Raw genomic sequence first — 23456 nt, forward strand, 5'->3', positions numbered from 1 at the left:
CAGATATTTGTAATCCCAGCATTCAGAGTATCACGGTTCACAGACAGACTCAGCTACTTAGGGAGGTCCTCTGCAACTTAGTGAGACCCTGTTTCAAAAATAAAGAATAAAAAATAGGGCAGAGGTTGTACCTCGGAGGTTGAATGGCCCTGAGTTCCATCCCTAGACACACACACACACACACACACACACACACACACACACACAGGTTATCCATAACTGTCTTTTTTGTGTGTGTGTGGTACTGGGGATGGAATCCTTCTACCTCCGGGCTACACGCCCAGACCTCTTTTTTTTTTTTGAAATGGGGTCTCAAGCCAGGGAGGCTGGCTTCGAACGATCCTCCTGTCTCCGCCTCCCAAACGCGAGAATTACAAGTGTGTGCCACTATGCCCAGCTGTCTTTTGTTTTTGAATATTTGGCAGAGCCATTCGTAGATAAAGCATCTTGTTAATTCTTTCAGTGTTTGGTGGTCCTGGACGTGCAAAACCTTAAGAGAGACAAGTTTAGTTGTAAAGCATTTAATAAAGACTCAGATGCGCCAGTATTGGGAATGGCCTAGGAAGTTTTGAGAAAGCTCTGATTATTAATATATTTCAAAATTGGGTGAAGGGCAAATCTGTGCAAGGACTTGGTTTCTGCCTAAAAGCAGGCAACTATTCCAAGGTAAATTAACCTAGCTCAAAGTAATTAACAGGTCAATAGGAAAGGAGAACTAGGCTTGTCTCTGTCTAAAGACAGATCTTAAGAGAGGAGAATTAGGCCTTTCTCTAGAGACAGATCTACATGATTGGATAAGCTAGCTAAGATGGTAGGAGGGGTCGACCTTCATGAAAGGAGACACCTCACCATACCTTTCTGGGGGAGGTACCTTACAGGGTAAGGGGAAGTACCTTACAGGGACGTTCACTACGTCAGAGTCACGCAAACAAGATGGAGGTCATGGGTATAAAAGGCCGAGTCCACATGTAAGCCCTTTGGTGTATTCATTTCGAGTCACCCCCCCATGCCATTTTGGCATGGGGCTGTATTTCTATTTTCTGTATTTCTGTCTTTCTAATAAACTTTTTCAACAACTGTCCAAGCTATGCATATTTATTCTTATCTTAGGACAAGAATCCACGGTTTTTTCTTCTGTTTGGGGTCGTTTTGGGTTTTGTTATGGGTTGGGGGTAAGTATGTCCGGGGCCCTAGCAGGGGTTCCTGGGGAACGGCTTCCCCAAACCATATTTTCCCAATCCGTAACATCAGAAGTTTTGGATATTAGTGCTATATTATTTCTTCTGCGAGCCTAAAAGCAGAAGCACCATTATAAATTATAATGTAGAATATAAGGGGAAGCCAGAGTCAGAAGATAGTTAAAATAAGTGGGTGGTCCTTTTTGTGTGTGTGGGTGGGTCTGAAGATGGAACCCAGGGACATTTGACCTTTGAGCCACAACCCCTACCCTATTTTATATTTTATTTTGAAACAGGGTCTCACTGATTGCAAATGGCCTCACGAAGTAGCTGAGGCTGTCTGAGAACCGGGATCCTCCTGTCTAAGCCTCCCGAATGCTGGGATTACAAATGTGCACCACTATACCTGGAGTGGGTGGTCATTTAAATGGTTCTATGAAGCCTAGCATGGTGGCACAGGCTTATAATCCAAGTACTTGGGAGGCTGAGACAGGAGGACTGCAGGTTTGTAGCCAGCCTCAGGTACTTAGTGAAGCCCTCTGCAGTTTAGTGAGAACTTGTTTTAAAATGAAGAATAAAAAATAGGGTGGAGTGTAGCTCAGAGATAGAATATCCCTGGATTCCATCCCCAGTACCGCAAAAAAAAAGTTCATAAGTATGACTCTTCTATCACCCCAAGATAGCACCGTTTTTTTTTTGTTTTGTTTTGTTTTGTTTTTTTCCTTTCCCGCTGGGCACTCAAGACCAAGTAGTCAACCCAATGTTGGGCAATGACCCTGCTCTTTGCAGAGTATGTGTAGTGGCTTCCAGTTTCTGGGGGTTCCATGATTCTCCTGTTTGAGGAGGTCAGATGACTCAACATAGTTGCAGGGGCTAAGGCCTCACTAAGGGGAGGTCTTCCTTTGGGTCCTCTTTGACCTTGAAGGGATAGGGCGAAAATCTTGGTTGTCCCTTTAAGAAGGGTTGTCCCCTTTATTTTCTGATTGTTTTCCAAGTCTCAGTTATTGAGTACTGAAAAGGTTAATTCACCAATTCTTTGTATGTATGTATGTATGTATGTATGTATGTATGTATGTATGTATTTTTGTGGTGCTGGGGATTGAACCCAGGGGCATTCTACCTCTGAGCTACAACCCCAGCTCTATTTTTTATTCTTTATATTTGAAACAGGGCCTCACTAAGTAGCTGAGGCTGGCTGAGAACCCAGATCCCTTCCAAGTACTGGGATTACAAGTGTGCGCCACTATGCCTGGCTCCAATCCTTTTTATTAAATAGGGGTTACCTGTTCTCCAGGTAATGGTTATTAAACATTGTCTATATTATTTTGTTAAAATTGTTCACTTGTAATGTTACAACAACCACAAAGATATACAAGAAAAATATAAAACAAAACTATTAGGAACTAAAATCCAGTTTGTATAATAGTTCTGATATCAAACAAATCCCCATTCAATTTTGGCTTAAACAAATCTCTATTTAAATTTAGTTTATGGCTAACCTCAGCTATTTAGTGAGGTCCTCTGCAACTTAATGAGACCCTGTTTCAAAATAAAGAATAAAAAACAGGGTTGGGGGTATAGCTTGGAGTTATAATGCCCCTGCGTTCACTCCCCAGTCTTGCAAAAACAAAAACAAAAACAGTAAATGAGGGCTGCATTACCTGTATGAAGTAATTAAGCAGGCTTTAAGGAGACAACCAGAAGGCTGGAGAAAAACAAGAATCTGGCCTTTCTAAAGTATCCAGGTAGACTACATGCAAATGCCAAAGCTGGGATGACTTAAATACCTTTTGCCAATAGTTGTTCACTTTACTAGCTAGGTTGAGGTGGTCTTACTTTCATGGGCCAAGGCCAACAATGTTATTAAGGTATTACTAGAAGACATAATTCCTCACTTTGGATTAGTTGAAAGCATAGATTCAGATAATGGAAGGAGTTTCATTGATGCTATTAGTAAGGGTCTGAGAAAGATTCAAGGAATTAAATGGGAATATCTCATATATGTTGATTCAATTAGTATTCTAAGGGGTGATCCCAATGAATTTAAATTATCTAAAAATCATATAACTGCATAGTTTGAGCCAATATTATTTTGGTGGTCCACTATTAATAAAATGTAGGTTGGATGAACAACATATATTACAATCAGCAGAGATTTTTCAACTACACTGGAGATACCATCGAGAACATAGCTAAAAATAGCTGCTATAGGCAAAATAACCTAGGAAAATAGGCTAGCCTTAGATATGATCTTAGCAGAAAGGGAATAAAGGAATATGTACCATGAACAGGGTACATATTATCCTAACAATATGACAGTAGGTGACACTATACCTAAAGCCCACAAGACTTGACTGCATTAGCAGGCTGAACTAGCAGAAATTCAAGGATAGATGATCCTTTCTCTAGCCTAATGGAACAATGGTTTGGAAAATGACTTCAGTCCTAATATCCCTCATTATAGATTCTGAAATGATCCTAGTAAGATGCTGTATAATCCTTTGGGTTATGGATTAGCGAATACTGAGACAGAGACAGTTCTAAACAAGCAACCCTCAATACATTACTGAAACAGAGGCATGGTGGCACGTGCCTGTAATCCCAGTACTTGGGAGACTGAGACAGGAGGATCAGAAACTGAGATCAGCTTCAGCAACTTAGTGAGGCACTCAGCAACTGAGACCCTGTTTCAAAATAAAAAAGTAAAATAGGGCTGGGGATGTAGCTCAGAGGTAGAATGCCTGTAGGTTCAATCCCTAGTACAACAAACAAAGTATAATAAAAGAAGGGGGAATTGTGAGAATATAATTATATGAAGCCTTGGGTGCCACAGTTGCTGCTTGCTGCAGTCCCTCACATGAATGATACTGGGCCCAAGATTATTATTTAACATCTAATATTTAGGGTCAGCCAGGGAGGAGGTAGCTTGACAATTCTCCTGTCCTCCCGCAGCCAGCTCCTTTCCTTTTTTGAGGGTTTAACAAAGCAAGGAGGTCATGAGTTAAGGTCAGAATTACAAGTTAAGTTTAAGGGAAAGGCAATTGCAAGCTAAATTTAGGGGAGAGGCAAGGTAAAACATTTCAGGGAGAGTAGGAGGCCATCAAAGTCCACCTTTCGGTCCCATCTAGTCCAAGGAAGTTTATCTGCTTCCAGACAATTTCCACTTAGCGTGTACTACATACATAGCTAAGTTGGTCCAAAATGGTGACCTCACTGTGTGGGCTAATTTGGCTCCCAACATAATTTGGATCTTTTCTATCAAATGATTAATTTAACTTAAACCCCATTTTGTAAAATTGCCATTTTTGTAACCTTGTATAAGTTAGCATTTCTTTAAAAAATTGCAAATGCCAAGGTGTCAAGAACCAAAGATATACATGGACTATGCCCATGTATAGGCCAGGGAACAAATACAGAGCAAAATAATCTCAGTGGGCATGGTGCCACACACCTGTGATACCACTACTTGGGAGGCTGAAACAGGAGGATCTCAGGTTTACTGCCAGTCTCAGCAACTTAGTGAGACCCTTTTTCAAAATAAAAACTAAGATAGGGATGGGGGTATAGCTTAGAGGCAGAATGCCCCTGGCTTCATTCCCCAGGCTCTCTCTCTCTCTCTCTCTCTCTCTCTCTCTCTCTCTCTCTCTCTCTCTCTCTCTCTCTCTCACACACACACACACACACACACACACACACACACACACACACTAGTCTTATAACTTTGGGGAGTTAAAGGTCATAGATGACAAATTAACCAAATCAAGAAACAATATGAAAAACCAGAACCTTCCTTATTGGTTAATGTCTACTTCAAAGGGTTTTAAACATATAAAGCTCAGCATTAATATAAGCTACCCCCTGGGAACCCCTCCATTGGTGGGAAATTTAACCTTGCTTTTCTTTGGTGGATTGATTGGACTTTGAGTACAGGTGGTGTGCAATAGACGGTGCATGGCCTGCGCAACACTCAGGACTCCCAGCGGACTCTGGAGTTTTCCAAGGACTCTATGTGATCTGCCTCTTGTCTTGCTTGCTCTTTTATTTTTTATTTTTTGTGGTACTGGGTATCGAACACAGGGACATTCTACCTCTGAGCTGTATTCTACCCCAGCCCTATTTTTTATTCTTTATTTGAAAACAGGATCTTGATAGGTTGATGAGAGTCTCATTACTTGCTGAGACTGTTCTCCAACCTGCAGAATCCTCCTGTCTCAACCTCCCAAGTACTGCGATTACAAGCAGGTGCCACCAGGCCCAGCTTGCTTGCTTTTTTAAAATAAGCTTTCTACTTTCACTTTCCTGGTATCTGCAGATTTCATTCTTCAACTCTATAAAACAAGGGCCCAGTAAGAAACTTGGTATCAAATGAACAATACTGAGGATCTTTGTGATGATCAAAATGTTCTGCATCTTGACTGCATCAATCTCAGCATTCTGGTTGTGATATTATAACATAGTATTGCAAGATGTTATTATTGTTGGTAACTGGGTAAAAGGTAGACCAGGTCTTTCTTCTTACTATTGGATATGTATCTATAATTTTCCCAAAATAGGAAGCTTAATTTCATAAAAAGTCTATATATATATATATATATATATATTATAATTCAATAAAGTTTTTGAAAGTCAATTGCAGCTGGGCATGGTGGCACACACCTGTAATACCAGTACTTGGGAGGCTAAGATAGGAGAATCACAGGCTTGAGGCCAACGTCAGCAACTTAGTGAGACTGTTTCCAAATAAAAAGTTAAATAGGGCTGGGAGTATATCTCAGAGACAGGATGCCCCTGGTTTCAACCCCCAGGACCATAAAAAGAAAAGTCAATTGTATTTTGAACTGGTGTGTTTAATAATGACATTTTAGTATGCATTTTCAACTATTCCTATAATTTTTCCTCTTCTATGCTAAAGAGACAAAAAGAGGAAAGGCCACCAAGTTCTTAGTGGAGATAATGTTAAAACTTTTTATTATGGCAATTGAAAACAAAAGACCATAGGAGCAGCTTTTCACTCACCTTCAGCAATCATCTGTGTGTGTGTGTGTGTGTGTGTGTGTGTGTGTGTGTGTGTGTGTATTGTGCTAGACATGGAACCCAGGGGCATTCTACCTCCAATCTACACCCCCAGTCCTTTTTTATTTCTTATTTTGAAATAGGATCTCACTATGTTGCTGAGGTGGGCCTCAAACCTGCAATCCTCCTGGGATTATAGGTGTATGCCACCACAGCTGGCTCAATCATCACCCTGTGTCAGCCTAACTTGCTCTGCAGTGTTGATTGTTTCCTACTGGTGGAGTGTGTGTGTGTGTGTGTTGCTGAGGATGGAACACAGGGCTGTGCTCATGCTAAGCATGCACCTACCATTAAACTACACCCCTAGCCCATGATGGATTATTTTAAAACAAATCCCAGACGTCTTATTAATAAATAAATTTTTCTTATACTGGGGATTCAACTCGAAACATTCTGCCTATGAGCTACACCCCCAGCCCTGAGAGCCCTCTGTGTGGTACGCCTTGATGTTGGCCCAGTGAGTCTGTGATGAGGACTGTCCAATAAGATGTTTGTATTGTTTAAGCCACCACATCTGTGTTTTGGTTATAACATCCACAGATAACCAATATACAGAGTGAGATTTTTATCACCATTTGGTAGTGCTGCTATGACTACAGAGCAGATAAAAGAAGGCTAATAATACCAAGGGGAAGTGTCATTGTGTGGCAGAGTTTCTTCAGAGACCTGAATCACTTAACTATAAAATAATGTAATTTCCCTTAAACCTTAGAAGTGGAGTCCTATTCATGTCAAAAAGTCTCAATTTTAGCACCGGGCATGGTGGCGCACACTTGTAATCCCTGCACTTGGGAGGCGGAGACAGGAGGATGGTGCAGGTTCGAAGCCAGCTGTGCTGGCTTAAGAGACCCTGTTTCCAAATAAAAAAGTATAAAAAGAGGTAGAAGGGTTTCCAGGAACCCCAGTACCACCACCAAAAAAAAAAAAAAAAATTCTCATTTTTAAAGTTTGCTTTTGTACTAAAATTGAAATCAACAGTATAAGTGTCTTTTTTTTTTTTTTTTTTGGTGGTGGTGGTGTTTTTTTTTTTTTTTTTTGTACTGGGGATGGAACCCAGGGGTATTCTACCTCTGAGCTACACACTCAGCCCTATTTTTTATTCTTTATTTTTGAAATAGGGTCTCACTGAGTTGCAAAAGGCCTCACTACATAGCTGAGGCTGTCTGCGAACCATGATCCTCCTGTCTCAGCCTCCCAAATGGCAGGATTACAAGCATGTACCACCATGCCCAGCTTCAGAGTTTATGCTTCTGATTTTAAAGATTGACATTGTTTTTCATGCAAAACAAGATTGTTTGCTACTAGATGAGCGCTTCATACTTGGGTCTATGAACTCCATTCTCCCCTTTAAGCTGCTTCCTCTCGTTTGGGGCAGATGTATCAGTGCATGGGAGTTAGGAATGGCAGAGAGAGCAAAAATGGGACGGGGAGAGGAGAAGGACGTCTAGAGTTTCTGAGTTGTTTTATATAACCAATACTTGAATACATAATGTGTTTTTATTTAACATAATTCTTTCTTCTTATTACAGTGTTGGGGCTCAAACCTAATACCTTGTGAATGTTAGGCAAGCATTCTACCACTGAGCTCTACCCCCAGACCCTCCTCCTGTTTTTGTACTGAGAATTGAATACACAGGCATTCTACCTATAAGTCATACTCTAGCCCTTTTTATTTTTTATTTTGAAGCAGAGTATCTCTAGGTTGCTGACAGTCTTGCTAAATTACTGAGGCTGGCCTCAAACCTGAGATTCTCATTTTATCCTCCCAAGTACTGGGATTACAAGCATGTTGCCAGTATGCCTGGCTAACCCTCAACCCTTTTTATGTTTTATTTTGAGATAAGGTTCTAAGATCTTGAACTTGTGGTTCTCCTCTTGCCTGAGCTCCCCAAGCACCAGGGGTTACAGATATATACCACCACACCCAGCCCTGATAGTTCTATATTATATATTATCCATATCTATGGTTTGGAATGTCCTCCAAAGGCCCACATTTTAAAGTCTTGGTCACCAGCTTGGTGCTACTTGGAAGTTGGTGCAGGCTTTAAGAACATGGGACCAAGTGGGAGGCCTTTAGGTAGCTGGAGGTATGCTCGAAAAGAGGATTGTGGGATACCAGTCTCCTCTTTTTTTCATTTCCTGCTGTGGAGTAGAGACTACGTGCTCACATAAAAGCCACAGGGCCGATTGAGCATGGACTGAAGAATGTGAGCCCAAATCAATCTTGTCTCTTTATAATTTCATTGTCTCTGGTATTTGTTACAGTGATGCAAAACTAAAGTAACACAATGCATTTATTATAAAATTTATTGTATTCATATGATACATTTATAACATATATACATATATAACTTTTTATTATTCATTATTATTTAGTGGTACTGGGGATGAAACTCAGAGAGAGAGAGAGAGAGAGAGAGAGAGAGAGAGAGAGAGAGAGAGAGAGAGAGAGAGAGAGGCGCACAAGCGCACGACTGAGCTTGATATTAATTTGGACTCTTCGGTGAAAGTAACAAAAATCTACCTGAGTAAGAATAAGGTCATTAGCCTGGTGTGGTGGTGCACTCTTGTAATCCTAGCATTTGGGAGGCTGAGACAACCTCAGCTACTTAGTGAAGTCCTTTGCAACTCAGTGAGACCCTGTTTCAAAATAAAGAATACAAAATCAGGCTGGGGGTGTCGCTTGGAGATAGAAAGCCCCTGAGTTTCATCCCCAGTAACACTAAATAATAATTAATAATAATAAGTTCAACAGATTTTTCAAGCAGAGTTTCAACAGATTTTTAAGCAGAGATTCATTTCTTTTTGTACTGGGGGTTGAACCCAGGGACATTTCATCTCTGAGGTGAGCTATACTCCCGGCCCTTTTTATTTGTTTATTCTGAAACAGGATCTTGCTAAGTTGCTGCGGCTGTACTCAAACTTGCAATTCTCCTGTCTCAGTCTCAGTCTCCTAAGTACCAGGATTACAGATGCATGCCACCGCACCTGTGGCTCTTACTGTGTGTGTGTGTGTGTGTGTGTGTGTGTGTGTGTGTGTGTGTGTATTACTGAGAATTGAACTCACAGGCATTCTATCTCCAGGATACTCCCCCAGCCCTCTTTAGTTTTTATTTGGAAACAAGGTGAGGCTGGTCTTGAACTTGCAATCCTTTGTTTTAGCTTCCCAAGTACTGGGATTACAGACATGTGCCACCATATCCAGCTAACCCAATCATTTAAATATCAAATCAGTATTATAATTTAAGAAGCCCAGCAACTCCTTTTCCTTCAGCTCCAAACTCCAACTGATTTGCCTTTATCAAGCTAAAGGCTGTTGGGGGTTATGGACAGTTGAATGGGAATGAGGCCTCAAGTTCTTTGGAAGTCATGGCTCAGAGTACTGTTCTTCTATGTAAAGAGAGCTAGTAAAGTTCCTAGACATTTGTGTGTGAGGAGACAGGGGATGGATGGGGACTGGGCAGGAAGGTAGTTTGGAAGATGCTTAACAATAGACATTTTTGGATATGAGAGTTTGGGGACTTGCTAGTCCTTCAGAGGGCTAGGATAAAAACAAAACAAAACAAAACCCAGTTGTGCCGCTGCCCTGAACTGAGACACTGTAAAGGTAGTGGGGAGACTTCTCTGATTGCTTCAGCAGGTAGCTAATAACCTGCTTGTTTCTTAACATTGGACCATGAAGGGCAACATCATTTGGTCTTGCATCTTTGGGTCACTGCTATGATTTAGAGTTTTCTAGAAACCAGACTTGAGCTCCAAGTGAGATGAGTAAGTAACTACTAAAATACCCCCAGTTTGTGAAAAGATATTTAGATATTCTAAATAGTTAGAATAAATAGAATGCACACCCCAGAAAATAGAATACCTGAAGGGACTCACCCTTACCTTTCTTTCTCAATATTTTGGCCCGACCTTCATTTGGTTGCGCCTCTATTTCTTTGCATTAGGGTTTTTTCTGGCCTCCAGAGTCACCATGCTGTCCACGTTTTAAGGGGTGGGGGATGCAGGCCCAGAAACAGCCCCCAACCAATGGCTGATGATGGAAGTTTATGTATAAATCTCCATTTTCCTCATCCATTGAGTATGATAACACTAAAGTATGTGTTTCACACTGGCTTCCAGAGTTTGTTAGTGGAAGTAAGTTTCGGTTACTCACAGTGCTTTCTTGGTAATAGCTCCCTAATGGCTTTCTCCTCATCCTTGACTCAGTTTCCCTGCTCTGCTACCAGTATTTCCTAAGATCACTTTCATTGTAGCCTATTTGAACTTAAGTCCTTTCTTAGGCCTGCTTCTAGGAAGCCTAATTAAATCTACTGGTCTCTGAGTAGGAGTAGAGTAAATAGAATACTCCACTTTGTGATCCCATATTCTGTGATCCCAGAATATTTTCAGCTGGACATGGAAACATTTTTTTTTCTTTAGAGAATTTGACCAGTTAGAGGGAATGACCCACATACCGGGTGTTTCCAACCAACAACCCAGCTGTATCATTCTATAATAAGGCTCTCATAAAACAAGTTCCACCTACATGTTGCAAGCTTCTAAGCAGCTGTTACAGAACTTGACTCCAAGTCTTTAAGGCCTTGTGTGATGCTGTGTGATGCTTGCGTGATGCATGTGTGATGCTGGGGATTGAACCACCCAGGGGCATTCTACCTCTGAGCTACACCTCCAACTTTATTTTCTATTTGGAAACAGGGTCTCCCTAAGTTGGTGAGAACCTCGCTAAGTTGCTGAAGCTGGCTTCAAACCTGTGATCCTCCTTGTCTCTGCCTCCCAAGTACTGGGATTTTAGGCATGTGCCATCATTTCCAGACTTGAGGCCAGAATAGTCAAGGACCACAGAAAACTAATATAATAGGTGGAAACTAATTTTATAACAAAAGAATCTGAGAAGACTAGGAAGATTAAAATGTCAAGAATTTATTATAAATATTCTCTGAGGGACAAGAGAAAATATTATATCTAGGAAGCAAGAATATGATATTTGAAGAACAAAAGAGAACTCTTAAAAAGTAAAAACTCAGCCAGATATGGTAGCACATGCTTGTAATCCCCGTACCTGGGAGACTGAGACAGATGAATCACAGGTTCAAAGACAGCCTTGGCAATGCAGTGAGACTTTCAGCAACTTAGTGAGACCCTGTTTCCAAATAAAAATAAAATAGGGCTGGGGTGAAGTTCATAGGTAGAAGGCCCCTGGGTTCCATCCCTAATACCACAAAAAAAGGAGAAATAAAGAAAGGAAGAGAGAAAGAAAGAAAGAAAGAAAGAAAGAAAGAAAGAAAGAAAGAACAAACTCCTGGGGGTGTGGTGGCCCACACCAGTAATCCCAGTGCTTTTGAGGCTGAGACAGGAGAAACACAGATTTGAAACTCAGCCACTTCGCAAGGCCCTCATCAATTTAGTGAGACCCTATTTCAAATTAAAAAGTAAACCAGTGCTGGGCAAACATGAAACAAAATGAAGTAAAAATAAAACACTATAGATGCCTGAAAGATGAATTTGAGGAATTCTTGAGGGAGTGGAAGGACCCAAGTTGGAAAACTGGAAGGTAAAACAGTTGGCAACAGGCTTCTTATATCATGTTAAGAAATATAAGCGATACCATACATTTGAGACAGCTGAAAAGTTGGCAGCCTGTGTGTATCTGCATAAGACAATTTAGGCAGTTATACAGGCCAAGAATGGAGGAAGAAGCACTGATTAGGCAGCTCTGTCAGGAGTGTGGAGAAAGTATGCAAACCTAAAGACAGTAGATTCTGGCAGAAATTAAAACATGGGAGATTAAATGGTAGAACAAACTTCTGATAGAGTGGGGTGGGGTGGGGATAGTGGGCTGGGAGTGGGGGAACTGTGGGTCTGATGGAAGAGGAAGAACAGATGGATTCAATTTAATAAGACAAGAAATGAATGAGGTCAGGGAGGATAGTGGTGTGTGTGTGTGTGTGTGTGTGTGTGTGTGTGTGTGTGTGTGTGTGTGTATTTTGAAACAGGGTCTGAGTTGCAAACAGCCTCAGTAAGTTGCTGAGGCTGGCCACAAAGCTGTGATTCTCCTGTCTCAGCCTCCCAAACACTGGGTGTGCTACCACACCCAGCTCCCAGCCCTATTTTTTTTTTTTTTTCAGTACTATGGATTGAACCCAGGGGCATTCTTCCTCTGAGCACATACTCAGCTCTATTTTTTGTTCTTTATTTTGAAATAGGGCCTCAGTAAGTAGCTGAGGCTCTCCGTGAACCATGATCCTCCTGTCTCAGCCTCCCAAATGCTGGGATTACAAGCATGAGCCACCATGTTCCACTTTCCAGCCCTAATTTTTATTCTTTATTTTGATAAAAGATGTGTGTGTGTGTGTGTGTGTGTGTGTGTGTGTGTGTGTGTGTATAGGGAGTAAAAAGCAAATCATAAATTCAGGTTCAATCAGTTTCTGGAGATTTCACTAGGTGTCAAATAATAGGATTCTTTTTTACCCCCTGAGATATTGGGGATTGAATCTAGGCGCATTCTACCTCCGAGCTACACCCCCCAGCTATAATATTTTATTCTTTAAACACGGTCTCACTGAGTTGCAAAGGGCCTCAATAAGTAGGAGCTGAGGCTGTCCTCGAACCGCGATCCTCCTGTTTCAGCCTCCCAAATGCTGGGATTACAAGCATGAGCCACCAGGCCCGGTTGTGTTTTTTTTTTTTAAACAAGGTCTAAGTTTTGGAGGTCCTCACTAAGTAGCTGAGGCTGGCCGAGCACCTGCCATCCTCCTGTCTCAGCCTCCTAAGTACTGGGAGCACACGCGTGTGTTACTGCCCAGCATTCAAGTCTTCCTCACGTTGAGGTAGTTCACAAGGAGGGACTGAGATGAGCCACAGCAGCAATGGCACACTGTCCTCAGAGGTGTGGTGCAGACACAGAGGCACAGCCCTCAGCCCCGAGGGAGGGCGGTGGTGCCGCGGTGAGCGCTGCTGCCCCTGAGAGGTCGGGTTCGCACGCCAGAGTCCCGGATGTTAATGTCGGGTCCGGAGGGAAGACCTGAGGTCTCAGCACAGCCTCGCGCTGCGCCGGACCTGATACGCACGCGCAGACCCGTCCCGGGGCTCCGAGGCGGCGGGAAGTTGGTGTTCCGAGCAGGAACTGGGCAGCTTGAAGACGGATTGGAGACGACGCGCCAATAAGCAGGCGTGTCATTGGCTTAGCGCTCGCGGCCCCGCCCCCGGCTCCCCGTTGGGCCTTTCAAGCGGCGCGGGGGCGTGTCCTCCGGGCCCCGCCCCGCGCCTCGGCCCAGCTGGGGTCCGGGCTCGGGGCCGACGGTCGCGCGCCGCCCCTTCGCTTGCCGCCCTCGGAGTCCTCGCGCCGCACTCGGTCCCCGGCCGCGCGGAGCCGGGATGCACTGCCCCTGCTGTGGGGCCTCATCATGGAGACCAGACGGGTGGAGATTCCCGGCGGCGTCCTGGACGATCTCTGCAGGTAGCGCCCGGCCTCCCCGCGCGGCGACCCTCCCGGCCGCACGCCCGGCCGCCGCCCAGCCCGCCCCGGGCCGCCTTCCCGCTCTTCCCTCCTGTGTTTGCTCCCTTGACTTTCGCCTCCGTTTTCCCTCCTTCCTCGGTCTTGTTCCCCGAATCTGTGCGGACACCCCACTGTGTACATTTTTAAGTCTTAGGCTCTCCAGGTACCTGGACCTACGCAAGAGCGATTTTCACATTTAACTCTTCCTCTGCTGTGTGTGTGTGTGTGTGTGTGTGTGTGTGTGTGTGTGTGTGTGAGTGTGTGTGTTTTACTGGAGATGGAACCCAGGGGCCTTCTTCCTCCGGGCTGTACCTCCATGTCTACTTTTTATTGTTTTATTTGGAATCAGGGTCTCACCAGATTGCTGAGAGCCTGGCTGCTGAGGCTGGTTTTGAACCTGCAATCCTCCTGTCTCAGCCTCCCAAGTACTGAGCTTACAAGCATGCACCTCCACTCCCAGCTTCTTTTGGACAGTCTTACAGAATGGTACCACTTCTCTCTAAATTCCTAAAACTCATTATTCTCAGCTGTAATTCCAGTATTTGGGGGACTGAAACAGGAGGGTTGTAGGCTAGAGGACAGCCTCAGTAAGTATTGACACTCTCATCAACCTAGCAAGACACTATTTAAAATAAAAATAAAATAAGGCTGAGGATGAGGCTAAGAGATACAATAACTGGATTCGATTTGCAGTGCCACCAAAAATAAATAAAAATAAAATAGGTGGGAGGTGTAATTCAGAGGTAGAATGCTCTTGGGTTCATTCCCCAGTACTACCAGCCCCTCCCTCCCGCTCAGTTTATAGTTAAAAAAAAATTATAGGCGAGTATTTGGAAAGGTGATCAATAATTATGTTCGAGTTAATAGGGGTAAAAGTTGATTTGGAAAAAGATCAGATAAGCGGGATGTGGTGGTGCTTGTAATCCCAGTACTTGGGAGGCTGAGATAGCAGGATCACAGATTCATTGCCAGCCTCACCAACTTAGGTCCTCCACAACTTAGACCTATTTCAAAAATAAAGAAATAAAAAAAATAGGGCTGGAGTGTAGCTCGAAGGTAGAATGCCCCTGGGTTCAATCTCCAGTACTACACACACACACACAGATCAGATAATCTTACACAATTTTTTTATGATACTGGGAATTGAACCTAGTGGCGTTCTACCTCCGAGCATTATATCCCCACCGTGATTTTATTCTTTATAATGCCACCCAATGGCATTATACCCCCACCCTGATGTTATTCTTTATTTTGAAAGAGAGCATTACTAAGTTACAGAGGACCTCACAAGTTGCTGAGGCTAGCTGCAAACCCAAGATCCTCCTGTCTCTGCCTCCCAAGATTCAGGATTACAAGGATGTGCCACCAAACCTAGCAACCTTACACATCTAAATTAGGCATCTAAATTAGACTAATCTTCCTACTAGTATTGGGGTTAATATGTTAAATCATTTAAAGAAGTAATACTAGCCATTATGACTCATGTAATCTGTTTCCAGAATAATTGTATTTTATAAACAATATGTTAAACATTTAAGTGTTCAGTAGCCACCAGTTTTCCAGTATATATGTTTAATAAGTTATTTTCTTTCTTTATTCTCTCCTTCTTTCCTTCTTTTCTTTCATCCCCCCCCCCCCGGGGGGATTGAACCCAGGGGCATTCTATCTCTGAGCTATATCCCAGCTCTATTATTTTATTTGGAAACAGAGTCTCACTAAGTTGCTGACAGCCTCACTAAGTTGCTAAGGGTGGTTTTGAACATGGGATTCTCCTGCCTCAGCCTCTCAAGTACTGGGATTACAAGGGTGCACCACCATGCCCAGCTAAAACAAACTCTCAAAGAGTGTTGTATATGAATTTGTATACACCAAACAATTCTGAAAGAATTTACAGTGATAACCGGTCAGTTTCTTAGTGGAATGAAATTAGAGGAGAAGAAAGGAAGACTCTTGCTTTAGAGGGCAAAAATTGTAGACATCATCATTAAAAGTAAATTTTTTTAAGCCAAACACAGCCAATACATAGTTGTAATTCCAGTATTTGGGAGGCAGAGACAGGACAATCACAGATTTCATAGCCAGCCTCAGCAGCCTCCTAAGGCCCTCCACAACTTAGCAAGAACCTGTTTCCAAATAAAAAATAAAATAGGGCCAGGGGTGTAGCTCAGAGATAGAATGCCATTGGGTTCAATCCCCAGTACCCGCCCTCCCCAAACACACACACACAAAGTCAAAATGTGTAAACTTACAGAAGAGAATAGGTGTGAAGAGATGAGTAACAATTTGGAAATTATAATACAGAAGGAAAAGTGATAACATAATTGTGAGGGTATAGGGGAAAAATCAAATAGTTTCTGCTATGCTCTTCCCAAGACAGAACACTTCTATGATGTAGGCATTTTTCTACACACACCAACCAAGCAATCACTTATGCAGTTGATACCAGCTATGTATGCTGCTGGAATCAGAAAAAAATACTGGCGTTTTTAGAACACTGAGACAGAGGAAGATTTTAAAAGCTTCTAAAACAGAAAAAATGTCAGATGTGAAACATTTAAGAATCAGAGCAGAATAAGTGAGGGGAAAGGCTAGGCTAATGAAGGGGAGGCATATTTTGCTTCTTGTAAGGTCCTTAACAGGCTATTGTCATGGCAGTTGTCAACTCTCAGAGTGCTGGGGAGGGGGTGTGGGATTAAAATGGGTTTGGTATATCATAAGTAATTTAGGTCTGGGTGTGGTAGCACACCCTTGTAATCCCAATACTTGGGAGGCTGAGATAGGATTATAGGTTTTTGGCCAGCCTCTGCCACTTGGTGAGGCCCTGTTTCAAAATGGAGAATAAAAAATTGGGCTGGAGGTGTTGCTTGGAATTGAATGCCCATGAGTTCAATCCCCTATACTGCAAAAAATTCATTTAGGTGGCCACTTTGGATCCAGCCAGTTTCTGCTTATCAAGAAGAGGAGTTAATCAACTCCAGGCATCTTCTCAAGGTTAAGTATTAGGGTGGGATCAAAGGCAATCCATAGCCGGGCATGGTGGTCCATGCTTGTAATCTCAGTAGGCTGACATTGAAATGCAGGTTTGAGGACAGCCTCAGCAAGGATCCTGTGTATAACTCGGAGGTAGAATGTTTCTGGGTTCAATCCCCAGTACTTAAATAAATAAGTAAATTTTTAAAAATAAATAAAAGGCAATCTAGTTTTGTAACTGTTGTCCTGGATAACAAAAGGACAGAGTAAGATGACTGCAGTGTTCCAGCTATAGCGAATAAATAGGCCAAATTGGAGCAGAAGACTCAGGAACTGTCTTCAGGGTGAAACATGCATCTGAAGTAACATCTTTTTTTTTTTTTTTTTTTTTCGGAGATTGAATACAGGGGCATTCTACCTCCAAGCCACACCTCCCCCATCCTGATTTTATTTTATTTTTATTTTTGAGACAAGCTTTCACTAGGTTGATGAGAATCTCACTAATTGCTGAGGCTGTCTTTGAACCTGTGATCCTCCTGTCTCGGCTTCTGAATTAACTTATTGAGGAAACTAGTTGGAATTTGAATTAGCAACAAGTATTTTGTAGAGAAAATGACACAAAGGCAATAATGGCTATTATTAATTACGGGGTGAGCAAAGGATTGTGCTGGAAACAGCATCAGTTTACCATGTGCTTTAGTTGTCAGTTCGTTATTGCAGAGTCATAATGTAGAGAACGAATGTTCAATTGTCATGACAACAAATTTCAAGATCTTAATTGGCTTCACTTCTGATTCTAGATCTGGGCAACACTTAAGCTTAGCAAAAGAGTTTGTATGAGTGTTGCGGGTGGGGGGGCGCTGCGGGTTGAACCCAGGGCATTCTTTTTTGTTTGGTAGGAATTAAAGCTGAGAGGAGTCAGTTCACTCGTTTTTCATTATCATTGAAGCTGGCCTTTGGCAAATTTGACTGTTATCTTTTCATTTCTGGTGAGGTCAGGTAACAACTTGGTTTTGGTTTGGTAACTCCATTTTGATATTTAGTGTGGCCAGTTGGGACCTAGTATAAGAACTTACTCCAAAACAGTGCCCTCTTTTAATTTTTATTTAATACATCCTGCCCAGTGATTATTAACTGGGAGTGTTTTTGTTCCTCTAAGGGAACATTTGCACTCCAGAAAGTATTTGGAGATATTTTTGTCTTTAATTTGGTAGGAAGTGTTGTTGGCATCTAAAGGGCAGAGGCTGGGGATGCAGCTGAGCATCCAGGATAGCCCCTCTTAAAATAATTACCTGCCAGGCCTGGTGGCACACACTTGTAATCCCAGCATTTGGGAAGACAGGATAGGGGGAAAAAAAGGACAGCCTCAGATACTTAGTGAGGCCCTTTGCAACTCAATGAGACTCTTTTTCAAAATAAAGAATAAAAAATAGGACTGGGGGTATTGTAGCTCAGAGGTAGAAGCTCCAGTACCACAAAACAAAACAGAATTAACTGCTTTAACATGTCAGTAGTGCCAGAGTTGAGAACCAAAACTCTGATATAATATTGTTGAAAGAATTGATATATGTATGGAGTGGGAGTGAGAATAGAGTTAAGTCCTTGTTTTGCGTTGTGGAAGTCAGTAGAAAATATCCTCAACTGAAATAGCAGACAAGATACTTTTTTTAAGCATGAAAGTTAAAATCAGAGGACTGGTCCTCTGTGTACCACCCAGTGGTGCACATGGTATTTTGGGTAGTGTTCTTTCTTCGAATAGTTCAGTTCTCAAAATGTTTAATATACTGTTTGTAGTCTAATCTGAGCAGAAGCAGATCAGGATTGAGCCCCAGAGTTCATACATGCTTTTAGGGGGTCTTCTTCCTGAGCTGCTTCCTCTGCTGTCTTTCTAGTGCTTCCTGTTCTCTGGAGCTGCCGTTTTTGCTTCCATGGCCAGAACACCATGCTGTACACTTTTTGACCCATGTCTGAGACCAGCTAGGGCACAGAAAAAGCAGTGGTGATTGGCCTCTGTCTTTTGGGACTATACAGCTCTTGCAATTGAAAAGGGAGGTTCTTATCCTTTAGAATTTTAGGCTGTGAGTCTTCTCATTACCTCACCTCTAACCATGAATGGGATTGGTTGGGGGCTGTGGTAGGATAGAATGGAGAAAAGAAAATAAGAGGAAATTTCCCCCATTGTCTCCTGAGCATTGGAAGACTTCATTAGACCCCCTCCAAAACCAGGTTGATACTTGAGGCAGAACTAGAGACCTTCTGGGCCTCCACTGTCCCTGCTGATGCCTGCTTCCAGCCCCCAGTCCAGGCTAGTGGGCACCAGAGGGCGGAAAAATGGTAAATTCAGTTTGGTTCTGGTCTTTTCCAAACTTCCTTCTGTCGTAGGTATTTACTATTCTGTTCCCTCACCTAGCTGCTTTATTTATTCTGTCCAAGTTTTATAGCTGCATTTTATAGGTGGGACAGAGTAGTGCATGGATATTCTTTCTTACCAGGAAAAGGAACCTGTGTAAGCATTTAAAGGTAAATTAAGCTGGATGTCGTGGCACGTCTGTAATCCCAGTACTTGGGAGGCTGAGACTGGAGGATCATAGCCTCAGTGGATAGTGAGGCTCTAATCAACCTGGCGAGACCCTGTTTCAAAGTAATAAATAAAATCAGGCTTCAGGGTGTAGCTTGAACCTAGAATGCCTCTAGGTTCAATCTCCAGTACCACAGGCAAAGGTAAATTGTATATTAAGCAATTATATATTGAGCAATTTGCTAGACTATGAGAATAAGGATATGTAAAGATAGATAGCATATTACCTCAATAATCTAATTTGGATGGATTTATAGACAATAACAATAAAAGCCATGCAATTGATATACTAGAGTGAGAGTCTGAAGGAGAATATATGCCTCTTTAGAGGCCTGGTGTACCTACATAGTTGAGATGGTGCTTTGGGAATTTGCTAGATGGCCAAGAAAAGGGGATGATAGATAAGATATATGGGTCACAGCTTAGGAGTTTGAAGAATTAGGTATACTAGGTATAAAGAACCTCTCAGAGCTGTAAGAGGTTGAGCACGCATGCAGGGACCAGATCCCAGTTGCCATAAGCAGAGCCTGTTTTGTATCTTAAATAATGCCAGTAGAGTTGCATGTTATGCATTTTGTTCTTAGTATATGTGCAGTTTAAGCTTGTGATTTTTCTGTATTAAAATATAGATTATTGAGCCAGGCGTGGTGGCACACACTTAAAATCCCAGCATTTTGGAGGCTGAGACAGGAGGATCGTGGTTTGAGGACAACCTCAGTTACTTAGTGAGGCCTCTGCAATTTAGTGAGACTCTGTTTCAAAATAAAGAATACAAAAGTCAAGCTGGGGGTGTTGCATGGAAGTAGAATGCCACTGGGTTCAATCTCAGTACCACACACACAAAAAAAAGATTATTATGTCTAGAGTTGCCTTGTGTTTTACTTATCTTTTATTGGAATATTTGTTTTTAGTCTTATAATTTTACAGTGTTTTGAGATTTGTTTTAAAACACAAAGAACCAAGGATCATTTACTACCATAGCTAGTGAATAACGGAAGTGATCAGACTAGGTAATACTGTTTTTACTTTAAAAGATGATTCTAAAATTCAATGGGTTTGTTTTATTTAGTTAAATCTGTCTCCACTGGTCTCTAGAAAAAAGGATTACCAAAAATCCTTAGAAGGAAGTAGTTAGTATGTGCTTAATGACTGCTGTAAATCAAATTCAAGTTAGATTTATAAATTCTTAGCTGTATATCTTACTAAAAAGGGGACTTCTTTTCTTCACCACTGATGTATAAATACTATAATGAAGATTATGTCTTTCTCTTTTTTCTCCAGTATACTTAGAAAAGGTAATTATGGATTTTAAAAACTGTCTGTCTGAAAGTTAGTTTCAACCAGTGGCTCTACAGCTGTTTCAGAAGTGTGTTAATGAGAGGCAACAAAGTAGCATATATATATATTTCTCCTTTATGGTACTGGAGATAGAATCTAGGGGCATTTTACCTCTGAGCTACACTCCCAGCCCTATTTTATTCTTTTTTATTATTATTTTATTTTATTTTTTTGTGGTACTGGGGTTCCCGGAAGCCTTTCTACCTCCGGGCTACACTCCCAGACCTATTTTTATTTTTGGAAACAGGGTCTCTTAAGCCAGCGTGGCTGGCTTTGAACCTGCGTGATCCTCCTGTCTCCGCCTCCCAAGCGCGGGGATTACAAGCGTGTACCACCACGCCCGGCTATTATTTTATTTTGAAATAGGGTCTCACTAAGTTGTGGAGGGCATCACTAAGATGCTGAGGCTGGTTTTGAACTTGCCATCCTCCCTGTCTCAGCCTGCCAAGTGCTGGGATTACAAGTGTGTACCACCACACCTGATTTGTATTGTTTTATATCTGAAGATTAAGCAGATATGAAGTGTATTTATCGAATTGTATGACTATTTGCATGTATTCTTGGAAACATGGGAGAAAATCCTAGTGAAGGTTGTTTTCTTGCTCACTTAAGTTTGTTGGTAGTGATCTCAAAGTTTATTTCTATACTTGTGAACGGAAGGTACACTACTCATAGAAACAATTCTGAGATGTGTGCGCTATTTTTCCCTCCCTCCCTCCCTTCCCAAAGAATCTTCTCCATCGTCATTTCCCCTACTTAACTGATTGCTTCCTTGATCAAGATTACTTTGATCAAGGGAAGTCTTGATCTCTTTTCTCTTAGGCTATCTGAAAGATCTCTTTTCTAAGTTAGTTGGTCTGGGTTTAATTGTTTAAGCCTATTTATTTAAACAATTAAGTGGGTTGATATCAATCATTATAGCTTATAAGTGTAATTTTTGCTTTTTGTTTTGACAGCCGATTTATTTTGCATATTCCCAGCGAGGAAAGAGACAATGCAATCCGAGTCTGTTTTCAGATTGAACTTGCCCATTGGTTTTACTTGGATTTCTACATGCAGAACACACCAGGATTACCTCAGTGTGGGATAAGAGACTTTGCTAAAGCTGATATCCTTTTCATTAATATAATGAATGTCTTTCATTCTTGTTTATAAAATATTTTGGCATAAATTTTCTTCTGCTTATCTTTGAGGATTTTAACCTACTCGATAACAAATATAAATAGTACGGCCTGGAGATGTAGCTCTGTGACTGTGCCTATCTTGTGAGGGTCTGGGTTTGATTCCCAGCACTACCAAAAATCAAAAACAACATATATGACATGTGAGACGTAATTTGGTAGTCTTATTTCTGTACGCACAGTTCTTTAATGCACATTGATTAGAAATAAGTTTGATTTTCTTTTTTAGGAATAATGTATTTTTAGAATTGATCTGTTACATATTCTTGCTATGCCATTTTACCAGGTGATCTTTAACCAATCAGATTACTTTTCTGGTTTACTTAAAATTTCTTAAATAATTACTGGACATTTGCTATGTTCAACACAGTATTTCTTATACTCTGGTAAATAGTTTCAAGGAAGCTTTTCCCTCCACATGTCTATTAGCTGTTATAAGCTGTGCAGTAAGGCACAAAAGTGACGAATGGTCCTGATAGTGAGAAATTTTAGAATTTGGAAAAGGGTAGAAGGATTTTGGGCAAAGCTCTATTTCTAAGGAGGTATGTATGTTTTCCTTAGCTGGGAGCCTGAGGATTGCAAGTTCTAGGCCAGCCTTTGCAAACCCCCAGCAACTTAGTGAGACTACATTTAGAATAAAAATTAAGAAGGGGTTGGGGTGAATTTCGGAGGTAGAATGACTCTGGATACATGCACACACAAATAGACAACGTGAGGAGTATGTTCTAGGTAAGGAAAAGGTATAGATCATTGTTTTTAGCCATGAATCATGTGTTCAAATGGATGAGTACCCACAAGTTAAGTAGTTTATTTATTTATTTTTTGGTGGTACTGGGGTTTCTGGAAACCCTTCTACCTCCGGGCTACACTCCCAGACCTATTTTATATTTTTTATTTGGAAACAGGGTCTCTTAAGCCAGCAAGGCTGGCTTTGAACCAGCGCGATCCTCCTGTCTCCGCCTCTCAAGCGCAGGGATTACAAGTGTGCACCACCACACCCGGCAACAAGTTCAGTACTGTAGTACTGGAGTTGGAGTGGGTATAGGTGACCTGAAATACCCTCATACTCTGCTCTTGATAACACTTTCATGAGCCCTGTGAAATATGGAACTCCTGCGGCTCTGCAGAAAACAGATGAAACATAACAGTTCTACATAACTGTTAACCATAGCATTGGCATCGTGTGTGTGTGTGTGTGTGTGTGTGTGTGTGTGTGTGTGTGTGTGGTGCTGGGGATTGAACCCAGTACCTCTGAGCTACACCGAGCCCTATTTTTTATTCTTTATTTTGAAACAGGGTCTCACTAAGTTGTGGAGGGCCTCACTAAGTAGCTGAGGAGGGCCATGAACCTGTGATTCTCCTATCTCAGCCTCCCAAGTACTGGTATTACAAGTGTGCACCACCACACAGGGCCATAGCACGTTTTTGAGCAAAGGTAAATAGTATTGCCGATATCCTTTGAAAATGGTATTTAGATAACTTTGTTTGGCAGGTAGGGTGAACCATAAGGTTCTGTTATTTGAGTTGTGACACAGTAAGGTCCTAAGCTATAGTAATGGGCTAGATAGAAGATTTTGGAGAAAGTGATCTGTATGCGAAAGATCTATGTAAGGAAGTAAAAAAAGTAAAGCGTATTTTAG

The 23456-nt window shown here is 41.8% G+C and overlaps 1 protein-coding gene across 2 annotated transcripts in view; it reads left to right on the forward strand.

Annotated features, from left to right (window-relative positions):
* Positions 1-13657: 13657 nt before the first annotated feature.
* The window catches only part of DCP2 (decapping mRNA 2), a gene marked incomplete at both ends in the record, with an annotated part of 33637 nt that continues 23838 nt past the window's right edge, over positions 13658-23456 (forward strand). For both annotated transcript variants that reach the window (XM_080711837.1, XM_080711838.1), the window contains 2 exons: positions 13658-13710; positions 21592-21743. In XM_080711837.1, coding sequence (XP_080567963.1) covers positions 13658-13710; positions 21592-21743 — 205 coding nt within the window. The remainder of the gene's footprint in view (positions 13711-21591; positions 21744-23456) is intronic.

This window comes from Muscardinus avellanarius, assembly GCF_963383645.1.
Source record: "Muscardinus avellanarius genome assembly, chromosome: 1".
NCBI classification, from domain to species: domain Eukaryota; kingdom Metazoa; phylum Chordata; class Mammalia; order Rodentia; family Gliridae; genus Muscardinus; species Muscardinus avellanarius.